Genomic DNA, 19412 nt, shown 5'->3' with positions numbered 1-19412 from the left:
TTCAGTTTGCTCATCTCCAAAGCTCCAGTGCTTCACCACTCTGCTGTGCTTTTCTTCAAAAAGTGCATTTAGGGATCCTGTGGTAGTAGCATCAGATGAGTTTAAAAGTCAAGGAGAGGTAGTAATTTTCTTACCTTGGTGATTTTCTTTTATTTCTTGTCTTGTCTTTTCTTTTTTCTTCTCTCTGCTCTGCTCTTTCCTTCAATCCTTCCTTCACAATTATGGTAAAATTCACATAACATAGAATTTACCATCTTAACCATTTTTAAGTTTACAATTCAGTTCACATTGTTGTGTTACCAATCTCCAGAACTCTTCTTACAAAGCTAAAACTCTTTACCAACTGCAAATTCCTCCCTTCCCCACAGCCCCTGGTAACAACCATTCTACAGTCTGACTGTATAAATTTACTATCCTAGGTACCTCATATAAGTGGAATTATACAGTATTTGTCTTTTGTGACTGGCTTGTTTCATTTAGCATATCATCAAAGTTCATGCATATTGTAAAATTTCTTTCCTTTTTTAGGGCTGAATAATATTCCATTGTATGTATATACCACATTTTGTTTATCCATTCATCCGTTGATGGACACCTTTTGAGTGTTGTGAATAATGCTGCTATGAACATAGATGTATAAATTTTTTTTTTGAGACCCTGCTTTCAATTCTTTTGTGTATATAACAGAAGTAAAATTGCTGGATCATATGGCAATTCTATCTTTAATTTTTTGAGGTCTTATTTTAAAAGATATTTAAAGATATCAATCTCTTGGGAACCCTCTTACTAGTAGTAACAATGATCTTTGTTTAGGGACAAAGTTAAGCAGGACTAGACCTTCCCTTTACTCTGAAAATCCAAGCAGATTTGAGGGCTAATTAATTTTTGTGGTTTTGATAACTTTGAATGAAAATTCTCCTGCATTTAGGCAGGTTCTCCATATTTTGTGGATATATATATATATATATATATATATATATATATATATATATATTTATTTATTTATTTATTATTATTTTTTTAAATTTTATTATTGTTTAAAATATTACAGATGTTCCTTTTTCTCCCCAATGACCCATTCCACCCAGTTCCTTCCCCCTTCCCAGTCCCTCTCCCCACCATTGTCCATGTCCTTGGGTTGTGCATATATGCGCATAAATTCTTTGGTTACTCTCTCCCCCTCCACCCACCCGCCCTCCTCCATCCCTCTGACATTCATCAGTCTCATCTATGCTTCCATGTCATTGAATCTATTCTGTTCATCAGTTTATTAAGTTCTTTAGATTCCACGTATAAGCGAGATCATGTGATATTTGTCTTTCGCTGCCTGGCTTATTTCACTTAGCATAATATTCTCCAGGTCCATCCATACTGTCCCAAAGGGTACAAGATTATTCTTCTTTATAGCTGCGTAGTATTCCATGGTGTAAATGTCCCACAGCTTTTTTATCCACTCATCTACTGATGGGCACTTGGGCTGTTTCCAGATCTTAGCTATTGTAAACTGTGCTGCTATGAACATCGGGGTACATATATCCTTTCTGATGAATGTTTCAGGATTCTTAGGATACATTCCTAGGAGTGGAATCACTGGGTCGAATGGCAGCTCCATTTTTAATTTTTTGAGGAACCTCCATACTGTTTTCCATAGTGGCTGCACCAGTCTGCATTCCCACCAACAGTGTACCAGGGTTCCCCTTTCTCCACACCCTCGCCAGCACATGTCGTTTGTTGATTTGTTGATGGCAGCCATTCTGGTAGGTGTGAAGTGATACCTCATTGTGATTTTAATTTGCATCTCTCTGATGATTAGCGACATCGAGCATTTTCTCATGTCTCTTGGCCATCCGTATGTCCTCTTTGGAGAAGCATCTATTTAAGTCCTTTGCCCATTTCTTAATTGGGTTGTTTGTCTTTCTCTTGCTGAGTGCTATGAGTTCTTTGTACACTTTGGAAATTAGCCCCTTATCAGATTCATCCTTGGCAAATATGTTTTCCCAGACCGTGGGGTTCCTTTGTATTTTGAGGCTGTTTTCTTTTGCTGTGCAGAGGTTTTTTAGTTTGATGTAGTCCCATATGTTTATTTTTTCCTTTGTTTCTCTTGCCCTAGGAGATGTATCAGTGAAAAGTCCACTACGTGGGATGTCTGTGACTTTACTGCCTATGTTTTCTTCCAGGATTTTTATGGTTTCGTGACTTACATTTAAGTCTTTTATCCATTTTGAGTTTATTTTTGTGTATGTGGACTTCTATATTTGATGGTGCTTTTTTCTTCCTTTATCACCTGTAGTCTATTCTGTACTTGAAACAAAAATCTATCCAAATCTCTTAATCCTTTGAGATTTCACTGAAGTCCCATGAAGTTTTTCCCTATGTGTTCATTCCATCAACATCTATATAAGTACCTCTTGTGCTATATTTGATTCTTTTTCTTTTTAAATTGTCATCCGAGGAGATGTTTTTATTAATTTGAGAGAGAGAAAGAGAGAGAGAGAAAGATCAATCGGTTGCCTCCCATACTCGCCCCAGTGGGGATCAAACCCGCAACCTTTTTGATGTATGGGACAATGCTCCAATCAACTGAGCCACCCGGCCAGAGCCTATATTTTATTCTTTTTTTTTTAAGTCCTTACCCAAGGATATTTTTTCCCTCGCTTTTCAGAGAGAGTGGAAGAGAGAGGGAGAGAGAGAAACATCAATGTGAGAGAGACAGACACATCGATTGGTTGCCTCCTGCATCCTGACCTGGGCGAGCCTGCAACTGAGGTATGTGCTCTTGGCTGAAATCGAACCAGGGACCCTTCAGTCCGCAGGCCAATGCTCTAACCACTGAGCCAAACCATCTAGGGCTATATTTGATTCTTTATTCTCTTTCTTATCCGACTAGCCATATAGCTTATTGTTTGTCCTTTCTAGATGGTAAAATCTAGAAAATTTTGGCTAAATCTTGTATTACTTTTCTGTTTCCATTCTACCCCCAACTTTTGCCACCAAAAAAAGAAAAAGAAAGAAGAGCACTCTTTTTCCCACTGCCCACCCCCAAAGAAATCACCTCAATAAATAAATGATTTACTGACCCTTAGAAATTATATTAGAAGTATCATTTAACTGTTGCTGTTATTTTCACTGTGCCCTTATGATGTGCCAGGTATTCTAGGCACTGTAAGACAAGACCGAATACAATATGTATACTTCTCAGTCTCAAGAAAATGTTATAGCTTAGTGAGGAGATTATATACAGAACTATGTGATGAGTGGTATAGAGGTGTTATGAATGTTGTTATGAGGTGGTATAGAGAAGGAAACCACAGATAATTTCCAGAGACAGACAGTCAAGGAAGCCTTCAGCAAGGATGGGATATTTGAGTGTAGCTTGAAAGATGAGGAGAATTTGAGGAGCTAGGAGAAAGGAGAGGAATATTTTATGCAGATGAAAGGCAAAGTACAATGAGTTATGAACATGTTCATCATCTTGTCCTCGTTTAAAGAAATAGGGTTCTTTCTGATTAGTTTGAAACATATATTGTTTATCCCTGAATTTCACACATTGTTTAATATCAGACTTTCTTAAAAGCAGACATTTTGTTAAAAACTCAGTGCGATAGTTTTCAGATGATGGAAAGAAAAAAAAGAAGAGGGACTTTCAGAATGGAGAGCTCTTATCAAAACACAGATGTCTTCTGGAAATAGAGTTGGAAAAATACTGTCAGTGTGTTCTTTGTATATAAATGTCTCATTTAACTTATCCATGCAGGATCTGAAAAGGAAAGCTAGTTCCCTTTTATCAATCACGAGGTACATGACAACAGAATCATTGATGCACGAGGAAGAGAGTTGGGTTCCAAATCTTACTAAGTGATCTAGAAGAGAGGAGAGACAGCCAATGTTCTGCCTCAATTTTTCTGATCAGGGTTCCTGTGACTGTTTTCCTTCCTTCTCCCCCTTCTTCTGTCTGGCCACTCTGAAACATTGTTTCTTTGAATTGTACCATAAACTGTGATGTCTATCCTGTATTAATAGATATGCTAAATTTCTGGGTTATTGTCATTTCAAGGAATTTCTGTGAAACAGTTTTGGTCTTGGCTGGAATAAATTCATCTTCATCAATGGAAGTGAGACCCTAATGTAATCACAGAGTTTATAGAAAAAAATATCCCCTACCATGTCTATTTTATCTAAACTGGCACATATTCTACATGTGGAGACTTTGACCTCATATATTCCTGCTATCCTTGAGCCTTTTTTCTTGTTCTATTTTATTTTTCAGGTGCGTCACCGAGCTTCTGGTCAGGTGATGGCTCTTAAGATGAACACCTTGAGCAGTAACCGGGCAAATATGCTGAAGGAAGTGCAGCTTATGAATAGACTCTCCCATCCTAACATCCTTAGGTAATGGCTTTTTTTTCCTTCTGGGGGGTCAGTGAGAGAGTTGAGACATTATTGGAAGCTTGTTAAAATAGCATTAACAGCTAAAAAGAGGGATGCAGGATTTCCTGCTGAATCTGCCTTGCTGGGGTTTATAGTTGTGTTGTAGGTCTTTTTTCTACCTATTGAGACTTAATTTTCTGGTTATTAACTGCATTTAATAAAGCAACTTCTTCTGTCTCTCAGATTGCTTTACTCTTAGTAGTAGCTCATTAAAACAGTTTTTCCCCTACTGCTGAATTAGTACTTTATCAAAGAGAAAATATTGCAGTCTTTATACAGTTAATTTTCTTAATTGCTTTATGAGGAATTATAATTAAATCAGTGAATGAAAATAAAAATTAAGTTATGCCCCAGGCTATCTGCCCTCAACTTTTAGCAGTCACTTGAGGTGACACAGTTTACCTTTTTAAAGGAGAATTATTATTATTTATAATAAAGTTATATGATCATTACTTTCTAATAATCAGTATCTGAATCTTCCTTACTCTAATTATCTTGATTTTTTTTAGTGATGTGAGTATATTTCCAAATGAAACTGTGGGTGAGGAAGAAACTTTTCTTTACCCTCCCAGATTCTTTTGGCTGGTCTGATAATTAAATCTGCATGAGACAGATTAACAAGAGAAAATAATTAAATTTAATTACATACATACTTATGGGAACTCCATATACGTGAGAGAGTCAAAGACCCCCACATACATGAGAGGTTCAGAGACAGACAAGGAAAATGACATATATATGACATTTTGAGTTAAAGATGAGGTAAGGCACCTTGGGGCTTCAGAAGGTCATTGCAGGGGCCTGAGAACAGATGTTCAGTAATTAGTAGTTTGCCTTATAGATAGGTCGAAAAGGTTATCTCTGATAATCTCTTATTATAGGCAAGTCCCCTAATTAAAATTCTTCTAAGTAATTAAAGGGGTTGGTGGGTGGCAGAAGCTTCTCTTGAGCCTGCAGGGTCTAAGTTGCCTTTAGCTCAAAATAATCTGCATACCACAGAGGCACATTTTAGGGTGACTTTTTCTGAACTCCTACAAAACCAAGTAAGACAATTTTAGTCAGTATGTATTTGAGTAGGGCTTATGTGTAAAAACTTTGAAAAAGTTAAAAGTGCTATTTACCTAGGGTCGTTTATTGCTAATATTTATATTGAACTAGAGATAAATCAGATAACTTAAGTATGACTTACATGTTTGGTCAGTGGTAATAAATTATGGAATTAGATTTTACTGCTTACTTGAAACTCTCTGTCTTTATATAAAATTATTGCCTTCCTGATCCACTATAAAAATGTTCAGCCAATATATATATATATATATTATTATTTTTTTTTAATATACTTTTATTGATTTCAGAGAGAGGAAAGGAAAGGGATAGAGAGATAGAAACATCAATGATGAGAGAGTCATTGATCGGCTGCAGCCCGCAACCTGGGCATGTGCCCTGACCGGGAATCGAACCCTGATTGCCTGGACCTTAGGTCGACGCTCAACCGCTGAGCCACGCCCGGCTGGGCAGCCAATGTTTTTATTACGATGACTTTCTTTCTAATCCAAAAATCAGATTAACACATTATTTGAGCATCTAGTATATGCCTGGTGACATCAGAAAGGTATAAAGGTATATATAAAATGGAATGTCTCATAGCAAGGAATTTGTACTCTAATTGGGGATCTAGGACTTACATATGAAAAGAGAACTATTAAAATCAGCAAGGACACCACCACTTGGGTAAACTCTGCTACAGAATTGCAAAGGAGTGAGAGATCATATTAGCTTGGCAGAGTCAGAAAAGCTTTCTTGGAGGAGGTTGACTGGAACTGGAACTTGAATTTTAATAGGATTTTGGAAGATAGGGAAAGAACTCAGAAAGGAGCAAAATAATAATAAATAAAGCACAGAGATAAAAGTGCAAAGCTTTTTGAGGAGTCAGTAAATTAAAAACCCATTTGGCTAAAAATAACATTAATGAGAAACCACCACTTACTGAAGGCTTGTGTGATGGATGGTTTACCTATTTAAAGATTTAATCTTCTCAACTATTCTCCATTGAAGGAACTAAGGCTAAGGGATTATATGTTAGCTAAGGGCGGTGACTCTGAGACCTGGAGTCTTACCATGCTTCTCCAGAAGAACTGAGAATTTGATAGGATAGTATTGGTAGATAAAGGTGGAAAGATAGAATTGGGACAGATTATTCTGAAATATTTTGCTTAAAACCAAGATTATATTTCATGCTCTGTGTATTGGAGTCGGAGCAAGGACTAACATGACAGAGGGTAACTGATGGCAAACTCAAAATGGTTATTTAGTGTTGGGGAGACTGATGGCCAAGAGATCAGTTAGGGGGGCTCTGCAATGTTTGAGAGTAAGATTTGATATTATGCTTAGGAATATTTATTTATTTATTTATTAATATATTTTTATTGATTTTGGAGAGAGAAGAAGGGAGAGGGAGAGAGAGATAGGAACATCAATGATGAGTCATTGATTGGCTTCCTCCTGCATGACCCCCACTGGGGATCGAGGCTGCAGCCCCGAGCAGTGCCCTGACAGGGAATCCAACCTCAGTCTCCTCCATCATAGGTCGATGCTCAACCATTGAGCCCTGCCGGCCAAGCTGCTTAAGAATTTTTAAATTGATCATATTTTCATCTTGCTTAAAAAATGTTTTTATGGTTTTTGTTACTATTATAGAAATGATACATCATCACTATGGAACATTTAGAAAATAGAGCTAGCAAAAACAAGACAATAAAAATTGCCCTTAATCTTAGCACCTAGGGATCAAACTAGTATTAACATTTTGTAAATTTCCTCCCGATATTTTTTTATTTCACCACTTCTTTTCTTACTCTCTTTACTGTGAACTTGACTTGGGAATGCATGAGAAGACTGACTTTAAATAAATTTTATTCCATCACAGCAAAACTTAAAAATATAGTTGTTATATAATAGTAGTAGTATAGTATAATGATTAGAAATGAAGGCTCTTGCCCTGGCTGGTGTGGCTCAGTTGGTTGGCACATTGTGTCATGCACTGAAGGATCATGGGTTCCATTCCCTGTCAAGGCACATGCCTAGGTTTTGAGTTTGATCCTGGGTCGGGAAGTGTACAGGAGGCAACCAATCGATGTTTCTCTGTCTCCCTCTCTCCCTCTCACTCTAAAATCAATAAAAAACATACCCTCCAGTGAGGATTAAAAATTTTTTAAAAAAAAGGAAATGAGCCCGGCCGGGTGTGGCTCAGCAGTTGTGCATTGACCTGGGATCCAGGCGATCGGGGTTCAATTCCCAGTCAGGGCACATGCCCGGGTTGTGGGCTTGATCAATGACTCTCTTATCATTGATGTTTCTATCTCTCTCTCTCCTTCTCCTTTCCTCTCTCTGAAATCAATAAAGATATATTAAAAAAAAAAAAAAAAGGTAATGAAGGCTTTAGATTCTAGATCAAGCTGCCTGGATTTAAATCCTGGGATTTTGGGGAAATTACTTAACTTTTCCAATCCTTAGTTTTCTTATCTATATAATGAGGGTAATAACAGTTAAATACCTCATAGAGTTGTTATTGAGCATTAATTAAACTAGCACATATAAAGCATATAGAATAGTACCTGGCTCGTGTTAAGTGCCCAGTAAAGGTTAGCTATTGTTAGTAGTTTCTTTTCCTGTGGCTAGTTCTTTAAATGTCCCATTGAAGCCTGTCTTTTATCATTCATTCACTCTCCAAAATAGCCCATTGAAGCCTGTCTTTTATCATTCATTCACTCTCCAGACATTTGTTGTGAGTCTGCTACTGTTTTTAATACATTCAAGAGTTTTTTGCTAGAGTAATGCTGTTGAATGAACTTCCTGTACTGATAGAAATATTTTTTATCGTGCTGTCCAGTAGACACATTGGCTAACGAGCATTGAAATGTGGCTGGAGTGAACAAGGCACTAAATTTTAAACTTTATTTGATTTAAATTACCACATGAATAAAGTGGCTACTGTATTGGGTTAGAGTCCATCTACATCTTTGCTCTTTTTTCTTTTAATCTGAGGATATTTTTTTCATTGCTTTTTTTAGAGAGAATGGAAGAAGAGGGAGGTGTGGGGGGGAGAGAAACATCAATGTGAGAGAGACTCATTGATTGGTTGCCTCCTGCACATTCCCTGACCAGGGCTGGGGATGGAGCCTGCAACCCAGATGTGTGCCCTTGACCAGGAATTGAACCCATGACCCTTCGGTGTGTGGGCTGACACTCTAACCACTGAGCAACACTGGCCAGGGCAAAAACTTTATATTTTTTATAATTTAAAATTTTTGTGACTATTTGTTAGTATGGCTCATAGTCTGTTTTCAAGCTGTAAATACTGTAAGTTCTCTTTTATAGTTTCAGAAACTGAGGCAGAAGTATGAACTGAAGTTTTCCCTCAAATTGAGATTATTAGATTTAAATTGGGAAGAATCCATCTCTTAGAACCCTAGGATTTTCACAGACATGACTCCTCGGAGCTGACCCCAGGAGGGAGGTTGTTGAGCAAATGAGACTTTCAGTTCCTTTCTCTTTTTCCAGTTAGAGCAGCTCTACTTTTTATCTGTTTTATATTGAACTCCTATATGAGTTTTGAAGAAAGGGTTTCCTGCTTTAAAACAGAAAAAATTCAAAATTAGTGGTTTGGAAAATCCTACTTGGAAAAAAGGCTATCTGCATGATCTGCCAGATGCTAGGCATCTGATCCTCTGGGCATGCCTTGGTCCTCTGCTGGCACAGCTATTTTGTGCCCAGCAGGAGTGAGTGAGCTGAACTTTCACAGTTTTCTTTCTTTTTCTTGACCCCCAACCTCACTACTTCCTCTTTTCCTTTAATCTTTCTCCTCCTAATATTTCTAGTTGGAAGGAAAAGAAGGCCTGGTAAGTCATAGAAGTAGTAGGTTTATATATTTTGTTTGTGTGTGTATATATTTTTAATACATGGATACAGTTAAGACTGGTTGTTTTATCATCAATTGCTCTAAGTTATCAGTTAAAAAAAGGAACAATAAAGTACTTTGTTGAGTGCCGAGACTGATTATTTGGTCCTCTTGTGAATAAGGTTGTTTATGCCAGGAAGTCTTGTGCTCAAGATCTGTAACCCGATTCTATGCCCTGCTCACTTCCACTCCCCAATGGCCTTTCTGAGGACCTGTACCAAGATTTGTGCTCATACCTCTCTGTTATTCTTCATGCCATGAGAAATTTAATATTTCTTTTAGACTCCTCAACCACATTCTCATGCTTGCTTTTTTTTTAAGACCACATTCTGAATTTATTTTCTTATCTACTAATTTTTGTTCAGAACTGTTTTATCTTAAAATCCATTTGCTACAATATGATTGTCATTTTGTTAAAATGGAGAATATGTTTTCAATTCTCCAAATATTTATTTGGAACTACTCATACTCAGTTCAGCCCCATGCTAGGTAATAATACCATGGTGAATACAAGAGAAGTAGAAGGCTGTTATCTCCCAGTCTCCTTAGGAAGCAAACTACATCTGGGAAAGTGTCTAGTAGTGTCAGCTAATGCTATGAGGATATGGCAGGATATTTTCCTAATCTGTTATTAAGATTGCTATCTTTCCAGTTATCCTTTCTGAAAATCCCCAAATCATCTTTAGTTATTCCTTTTATTTCTTGCTTCTGATCAGAAACTAAGCTCTTGATTCTGAATCTTCAAAGCCTTTTGCATCTTTCCTTCCCTTATACATCAGTCAGTTTAGCCATTTTCACTTTTTCCTGGAGTGAATTATTTTCCCTCTCTCTTCCCCTCATCCCCTTTACTCTTCTGATACACAGCTCTAATTGTAAAATTTATTTATTTTATTATTATTATTTTTTAAATATATATTTTCAATGATTTCAGAGAAAGGAAGAGAAAGGGAGAGAGAGAAATGGAAACATCAATGATGAGAGTCATTGATCGGCTGCCTCTAGCATGCCCCCTAATGGGGATCAAGTCCACAACCAGCCCATGTGCCCTGACTGGGAATCAAACCATAGACTCCTGGTTCATAGGTTGACACTCAACCACTGAGCCACGCTGGCCGGGCTATTTATTTATTTATTTAATTTAGATATTTTATTTCCGATACGGAGTTCTTTTGACTTGTTGTGGTCTTTCTAGAAAAAAATGTCTGACTCCAAGGTTATGGTAAAAACAATTAGAGGCCTGAAATAAACTGACAACAAAATATTAAAATGGCATAATTTTTATATTTATATGTTTTCTAAAAGGCCTACATTTGAGCCCTAGCTGGTTTGGCTCACTGATTAGAGTGTCGGCCCGCGGACTGAAGGGTCCCCGGATTCGTACCTTGGTTGCAGGTTCAATCCCCGGCCCCTGTCAGTGTGCGAGCAGGAGGCAACCAATCATTGTCTCTCTCTGTCTCTCTGTCTCCCCCCCCCCCGCCCCCGAAAAGCAATGGAAAAATATCCTCGGGTGAGAAAAAGAAAGGCCTACATTTGAGACCTATTTAGAATGGTTTGCTTTTCTTTAAAAAAGTATTTCCAGAAGTTATGCTATATTTTTAACTGATTTCCTCCCATAATTTTGGAAGGTAAGGTCTTGTAACATACTCTACCAGATTCCACTAAGCTTTAACACAAGGCACTAAAAGGAACTGCTTTGCATTTTGGTCCCAAATAAAGCAAAGATACCATCACAAAATTACCAAAAACAAAAAAGGAGAAGAGGCAGTGACTCAGATCTCAAGTCACAAAAGAGTTATGAATCTAGACCCATAATAAAAGCAATAATATCCTTGGGTAAGGTTTGCTGTGGTTGAAATGTGTTTTAGAGATATTACATTATGGAAAACTGGTTGTACTAGGTCCTAGATATGAGGACTCAAAGGAAAACTCAGCTGAATAGACATTAACCACCTGAGCCTTACATCAGGTGACACTAAACAGAGCTGGTTCAGTCTGGCTTTCTCTTTTCCGTCCCTGGTTTTTATGGTCCTGTTTTAAGACAGCTGAAGGCAAAATAAACATTGCTCAGAAATCACCTGATCATGTCAATAGCACAACATATAATAATAACAAGAGGACCAGTCAAGCTCATAGTCTAATTTTACTTTCTTTAAAAAAATGAAACAATACAAAAATCTAAAAAGTTAAAATTAGATCTGCTTGCTTATAAATATTAAACCAGTTTAATAAATACAAAAACAGATTTCCAAGAGAAAAATATTCTTTATCTTGAATAACAATCGAAAGTAAATGGAAACTGAGTTTGTTCTGTATTTTCTTTATTTCACAGAAAAATTTAAACCTCATTGCTCAAAACTGCCATGCAAGCAGCAAAATACCAAGTCTCCTGACAAAGGCAGATCTATTAATACATATATGCAGTGACTTTAAATGTTTCCAAAATGCTTTTTAAAAAAATATCCAGGAAGTTTAGAAGAGAACTAATATCCAGAAACCCAAGTATCTAGATTGTCTCCCAGACACTGGGAAAGCTTTCTCCTTCTTCCCATTTATCTTTTATTCTAAGGTTACTCATAAACTAATACCAAAATAGCAAAATATAAACACAAACTTCAATTTCTCTGAGCACGCTTCTGAAACAAAACTCTCACAATGATTTATTTCTTCCCCCTCTCCCAAAGTGGGAGAAATGTAATGAGGAAAAAGAACAATTCAGTCTAACAGACAATGACCTATTGAGTCTTTTTTGCATTGTATCCCTCTGATGTTGACTCTTCTGCTTCCCTCTTCCACCTTTGAGGACCATTTGATTGCATTGTACCCACCTTGATAATCCAGGATAATCTCCCTACTTTAAAGTCAGCTGAACACCAAAGCCCCCCAAACAATCCAATTAAAAAATGGGCAAGGGACCTGAATAGAACTTCTCCAAAGAGGCCAATAGACATATGAAAAGATGCTCAACGTCACTAATCATTGGGGAAATGTAAATTAAAACCACAATGAGATATCCCCTCACACTTGTCAGAATGGCCATCATCAATAAATCAAACAACAAGTGTTGGTGAGGATGTGGAGAAAAGGGAGCCCTTGTGCATTGTTGGTGGGAATGCAGACTGGTGCAGCCACTGTGGAAAGCAGTATGGAGTTACCTCAAAAAATTAAAAATGGAGCTGCCTTATGACCCAGTGACTCCACTTCTGGGAATTTATCTGAAGAAACCCAAACACTAATTTGAAAGAATGTATGCACCCCTGTGCTCACTGCAACATTATTTACAATAGTCAAGATTTGGAAGCAGCCCAAGTGTCCTTCAGTATGTGAGTGGATAAAAAACTGTGATATATTTACATAATGGAATACAACTTGGCCATAAAGAAGGAAATCTTACCCTTTACGACAGCATGGATGGACCTGGAGAGCATTATGCTGGGTGAAATAAGCCAGGCAGAGAAAGACAAGGACCATATGATTTCACTCATATGTGGAATCTAATGAACAAATGAACTAACAAGCAAAATAGGGACAGACCTATAGCTAGAAAACAGGCTGACGTGACAGCTGTCAGGGGCAGGGGTGGGAGCGTGGAGGGATTGAACAAAAAAGATAAACTCATGGACACGGACAACAGTGTGGTGATTTCAAGGGAGAGGGGCGATAAATGGTGATGGATGGAGACTTGACTTAGGGTGGTGAACACACAATATAGTGCACAGATGATATGTTGTGGAATTGTGCACCTGAAACCTGTAAAATTTTGTTAACCTCTGTCACCCCAGTAAATTCAATAAAAAAGAAAAAAATAAAGTCAGCTGATTATCAGCCTTAATTCTATCTGCAATTTTAATTCATTCCCCTTGCAATATAACAATATATTCATTCACAAGTTCTGGAGATTAGGACACGGGCACCTTTGGACATCTTCTGCCTACTGTAGTGTACCATTAGGAAAACATTTTTGAGCACATCACCAGGTGCTACTATTAATCCATATTAAATATTAGTTAAACAATTTTTTATGTAAAAAGTTATATAAGTAAAAATTCTAATTTTCACCCCATACTTTAAAGGATAATCTGGCTCATTTCCCATTTTGCAGACTACTGGCTAACAATAGAGCCTAGGGGAGGTCCTGCCCTGGAATAAGAATTTTAACTTTTAATTGAATTCAGTGAATATTTACTGAGCACTAACTATGAACAAAGCAGTGTTTTTAGTATATATAGAGACACAGAACCACGTGGTGTATTTAATCCATGTGGGCTAACTATTGTAGTAAACAACTTAAAATATTGTTGGCTTAAAAGCTTGTTTCTTATTCATGTCCCAGTCCAGCGCATGTTAGATGGAGGTGGAAAGGAAGTTCTTTTTTACCAAGAACAGGGCCACAGATTCCTCCACTGGATCTTCTGCATCTGCTGGCAGATGAAAGAATAAAGTGTGGAGAATAGTGTTGAAGTTTTATAGGACAGGCCTAGAAATGACATAATCGCTCTGCCCCTATACCACTGGCCAGAACTCAGTGTTATGGACTTAACCAATTGTTAATAGACATGTAGTCTACTTCAGGAGGAAAAGGGAAGCAGTTTAATTAAAAAAAAAGAAAAAAAAGTAGCCATTTTCTTCCACATATTACATCCCTGTCCTCAGGAACCCTGTAATTTATTTTATTATTTTATTTTTTAACTCGGCAAGGCAAACTTTACTTCTGCAGAAGGGTGCGGAGCTACCCAAATCAGGCAAGCAAGCACCAAGAACCCTGTAATTTAGTGGAAGAAACAGACATAGATAAAACCTGATGTAGAAGGCAGGTCTGATAAGTGTTACAACAGAGGTCTATATGGAGTCATATGAGTATAGAGGGAAGAGAAAGATTAATTTTTGATTAGAAAGATTAGGGAAATATTTGAAATTATGTCTCTGAGATAGGAATTATTCTGACCATCCTCAAAGGGTCATTTTAAGATTTAAATGACTTAATATGTGGCAGTACCTGGCATACTAAATGGTATATAAATGTTTGGTGCTATTGTTGTTATTGTGATTATTATTTGGAGATATTCTTGAACTGGGTTTTTAAGGATTGGTAGAACTTTGAAAAGAATTCCAAACGGACTTACTCTAACAACAATATGGAATTCAGAACATATTTAGGAGTGGCAGATTATGTAACTCAACCATAGAGAATGCAGGTGGATGTAATAGAAGATAAAGAAGAGAGGCTTGAGTCAGATAATTCAGACTCTTGAATAACATGCTAAGGAATTTGGACTTTGATCAGGAGCTGTGAGCTGCCACAAAAAGTTTTTGAGTAGCCACTAGCTGCTTAAGGAAAGGGGTTGTGTCTTGTTCATTTTTATATCCTTTTATAACTATATGAAGAGGTAATATAACATGGAGATTAAGAGCACAGACACTGGAACCCACTGTTTAGGTTTGAGAGAGGAATGGAGAGAGAGAGATAAGCATCGATTTGTTGTTTCACTTATTTATGCGTTCATTGGTTGATTCTTGTATGTGCCCTGCCTAGGGATCAAACCCAGAACCTTGGTGTATCAAGACGACGCTCCAACCAACTGAGCTACCCATTCAGGGCTAAGCCTCAATTTCTTTATCATTATGATTGGCATAATAAAAGTTCTACTTCACTGGATTGTTGTGAAGATTAAATGAATATAATGTAAATTGCTTAGAATAATGCTTGCAGAGGAAGTACTCTTTAAGAGATAGTTGTTGCCATAATCATAATCATTACCAATGCCTGGCATGTGGTAGGCACTGAATAATTTTTGAGTGTTCAGAGTTGCTTTAAATTTACTTAGCAAGTGTTTATATACTGTTATATGCCAAGCAAGAGAATGCTGTTAAGAAGCTTATAGTCTAGTAGTGGAGATATAAGGCATGTTATGAAACATAGTCAAAGGTTAGGAAATGACCATGATATGGGAGAGCAGTGTAGATGGAGTGCCTTGATGGTTTAGAAGCATGTTAACTCAGAAGGGAGCCAAATTTGTTTTGTGGGAAAGGAAGTATTTGAACCCAGCTTTAAAGATGGATAGATTCTATGTGGAAATGGGGGGTGAAGGGCATTCTAGCCGGTGGGAACAACCTGAGAAAGGACGAAGGTGTGGGAAAGCATGGTAATGACATTTTATGGGAAATGGTAAATCATGCTTTAGGAAAGACTGAGGCAAATTAAGTCTCTGGTCAAAGTCGAACTTACTAATGGCATCAGAGTTGGGAGTTACCTGTTACAGTCTTACTGACTTTAGAGATCGCTGTCTTCTGTATGGACTGAGCCTTGCTACTCAATGGATGGTCCATGGACCAAACGTCAGCATCACCTGGGAGCTTGTTAGGAGTTCAGACTGCAATTTACATGATCCTAGGTGATTCGTTTCCACATTAAAATTTATGAAGCACTGATCTAAAAAACAAAAGCAACTATGCCTACTTCTCAATATGAATGTGTGTGTAATATGAAACTAAAAATAACAAAGTTGAATAATCATTCCCTCTCAAGCACATGCATTAAGAAAGTGCTCCTTGAGCTAAGTAATTCTAGCTGACAAGATTTGGGGTGGAGGCAGTGGGGAATAAGAATCATTCAGGATGTAATTTTTTTAGGTCTAATATCAAAAAAGATTTGAGATTTTACTCACAACTTAGAGTTTGATATAATTAGCAATAAAAATTTTAGTGAAAACTTACTGTTAATATTAAATGCTTTTGTAGGCACATATCACTTCCCTGTTAAGGATGAGTAATTCCCTTTAAAAGTATATTCTGTTTATAGCAACTGGAATGATTAAGTCTGCTCAAGCTCCTTTTCCAATATAAAGCTAATGCCTGCCTCAGCTTGCCAGCTCTAGGACACCTTTTTGGATGTGGTGGTGGTGGAAAGGAAAAGAGCTTGAGCAGGTCAGGCAGAAAAGCTTCACACAGAAGTAGAGTTGTGTGACACCACTGTAATGTGGTAATGTGAGTGGGGGGAGTGGAAGAAGGCAGACAGGAAACTGTCACATGAAGCCAGTGCCTCTCTGTATGTGCTGTGCTGTCTGTGATACTTCTGTGGGTGATGTGGTCATAGTGACTGTGAGTCTGGGGGAAAGGGCAGCAGGGATGTATCACAGGGAAACCAGGTCCTTTCAGCTTCTAGGAGACCCATTACTTTAGAATGTCGCCATTGTTTTGCTAATAGAATCCTACTGCCTAACTTGTATATAAATAATTTACTTAACAAAATAAATACCTCTTACTTTCCAGCCTGTACCTGTCTCTAAATGTTCTTTCTTATAAAATGAGTTTACACTATGAAGCTAACTTGATGATTATTGTGTTTTTTCCCCATTCAAGAAATGCTTGTTTAGCATCTTATATGCAAAGCATTGTGTTTCAGGAAATATATATAGAAACAGATGATATGAGATCTGTACTCTTAAAAAAGTTTCTTCTATTACAGTCTGGAGAAGGAGTCAGAAATGTTAAAAGAGGAAGAAGAATAGCTAACATTTTCTAGTGCTTCTTATGTTCCAGGAGCCCAAGTTATCTCATTTCATCTTCACAGTAACCATATAGGTTAGGTAATATTAATATTTCCATTTTGCATGTGAAGAAACTGAAATAAAGACAGGTCATTGGTAAGCAGAGCCAGGTTTCAAATCCAAGCAGTCTGACTCCAGACCCTGGACCACTTCACTTATGCTAATGAGCAATCTTTCAAAGGGTGAAAGTGCTAGTGGCATTGTGGGGGTGGGTTGGTGGAAAGTGCTAGCGGTACTGTGGGTGGGGGAGAAGGAGAGGAAGAGGGAGGAAGAGAGAAGAGTAATGCTGAGGACATCCAGGAGATTGCAATAGAGAAGAAATTTTAGCTGATTCTGGAAGGATGATCTTCAGTAAGTAAGGTCTTCCAATTCAGGGAGGAACTTGAACTTAAGTTCCCAGATCATAAAAATCATTCATGCCATTCGACAAAATTTTTTTTTTAATATATCTTTATTGATTTCAGAGAGAGGAAGGCTGAAGGAGAGATAGAAACATCAGTGATAAGAGAGAATCATTGATTGGCTGCCTCCTGCATGCCCATTGCTGGGGATTGAGCCCGCAACCTGGGCATGTGCCCTGACGGGGAATCGAACCTCGACCTCCTGGATCATAGGTCGATGCTCAACTGCTGAGCCACGCTGGCCAGGCTTAACAAATCTTTATTGAGAGCTTGCTTACTATGTGCCAGATGCTATACTAGGTACAAAAAATGGAGAGATAAGTAAAACTCTGAATCTCCCCCAGTAAGGAAAGTTACAAAAAAGTGATGTTGGTTATTATCCTGTTTTACAGAGAGGGAAACTAATGCTTGCCAAGTAAAAGGTGGAGGTGAGATTTGAACCTATACCCTCTAATTTCAGAACCCTTTTAACTACTCTATTTCGCTTTCCATTTCTTTCCAAGGCAGAGGTAAGTTTCAACTAGTCATTGGAGCCTGCATTCTATTTTCAGGACTGCCTAGATCTTTCCTCAGGTTCTTCCTTTCTCAAGTTCCCATCAAGTCTCTGGATACACTTAGAAAAAAAACAGTGGTCAGCCATGGCTGGGTGGCTAGGTTGGTTTGAGCATTGTCCCATAAACCAGGAGGTTGCAGGTTTGATTCCCCTTCAGGGCACATACCTAGGTTGCAGGTTCCATCCCTGGTCAGGGTGTGTATGGCAGGCAACTGGTCAATTTCTCTCTCTCACATCGATGTTTCTTTCACATCGATGTCTCTCTCTCTCTTTCTCCCTTCCCCTCTCTCTCAAATTAATAAAAAACATATCCTTATGTGAGGATTAAAAAAGAAAGAGCAAAGAAAAAACCAGTCGTCCAGAAACCACCTCTTGGAGAAACTCTGAAATTTCCACTTTAGTGATTTTGGTTGAAGCAGCATGTCTTTAAAACTCTGCTGTTGTATTATAGATGACCAGGTATTCTCCTTCACTCAGTTCCTTTGCACTCAACAATTGTTTATTGAATGTGCATATTGTTTGCTAGTAACTGTTAGGTATGATCACAGGGAAGAATATGACCTGGACTCTGCCTTCATGGAACTTTATGTTCCTTTCCAGCACAGTGACTGCTGTCCCAGCACTCTCACTTGTAGTCATTCTCTTCCCTTTTGTTTGCTCTTCTAAACTAGAACTTAGTTGAGACTTGTGGGCATATTAGTAAGACTTCCTTCTTGGCAACCCAACCCCTATTGTCACAGGCTTTATTACATTTGATTTCTCCCACTGTGATTATCATTCATAATTGTTGATTTATGTTTTTTATTTAAAAATTATTTTTAGGTCCTGGCTGGGTAGCTCAGTTGGTTAGAGTGTTGTCCTGATATGCCAAGATTGCTGGTTGAATCCCCAGTTAGGGCATGTACAAGAATCAACCAGTAAATGCATAAGTAAATGCAAAAACAAATCGATGTTTCTCTCTCTCTCTTTCTTCTTAAAATCAATAAATTAAAATTTTTAAAAAATATATACCTTTATTGATTTCAGAGAGAGGAGAGGAGAGGAGAGGGGGAGAGAGAGAGAGAAACATCAATGATAAGAGAGTCATTGATTGGCTGCCTCCTGCACGCCCCTGACTGGGGATCGTGCCCGCAATCCGGGCTTGTGCCCTGACCAGGAATCGAACCTCAGTTGCTTGGATCCTGGGTCGATGCTCAACCACCGAGCCATGCCCGGCGGTTGAAAAAACTGTTGGTTGAAAAATACTTCAAATATTTGTGTACACTAAAAAAGTAAAGTCTCCTTTTACCCCCTCAGTACCACTTATTTATTATTGTTTCTAGAAATTTTTTTATTAATATGTAATTTTTTTACACAATTGAGATTTGTAGCTCGATGTTTTCATTTAACAGTGTATTTTAGATATCTTCCCATATCAGTGCATAAAGATCCACTTTATTCTTTTAAATGGCTATATAGTTTTCCAGTCTAGGAATATACCACAAATATTTAACCAGTCTTTTATTAGTGGGTTTTAGATTCATATGTAC

At 37.7% G+C, this 19412-nt stretch overlaps 1 protein-coding gene across 2 annotated transcripts in view; it reads left to right on the top strand.

Annotated features, from left to right (window-relative positions):
- TESK2 (testis associated actin remodelling kinase 2) overlaps positions 1–19412 on the top strand; it is a gene marked incomplete at its 5' end in the record, with an annotated part of 77148 nt that overhangs the window by 18059 nt on the left and 39677 nt on the right. For both annotated transcript variants that reach the window (XM_081145580.1, XM_081145581.1), the window contains one exon: positions 4268–4389. In XM_081145580.1, coding sequence (XP_081001706.1) covers positions 4268–4389 — 122 coding nt within the window. The remainder of the gene's footprint in view (positions 1–4267; positions 4390–19412) is intronic.

The sequence above is a fragment of the Miniopterus schreibersii genome (genome assembly GCF_964146895.1).
Source record: "Miniopterus schreibersii genome assembly, chromosome: 8".
Classification (NCBI taxonomy): domain Eukaryota; kingdom Metazoa; phylum Chordata; class Mammalia; order Chiroptera; family Miniopteridae; genus Miniopterus; species Miniopterus schreibersii.
This window is presented reverse-complemented; position numbering and strand designations above follow the sequence as displayed.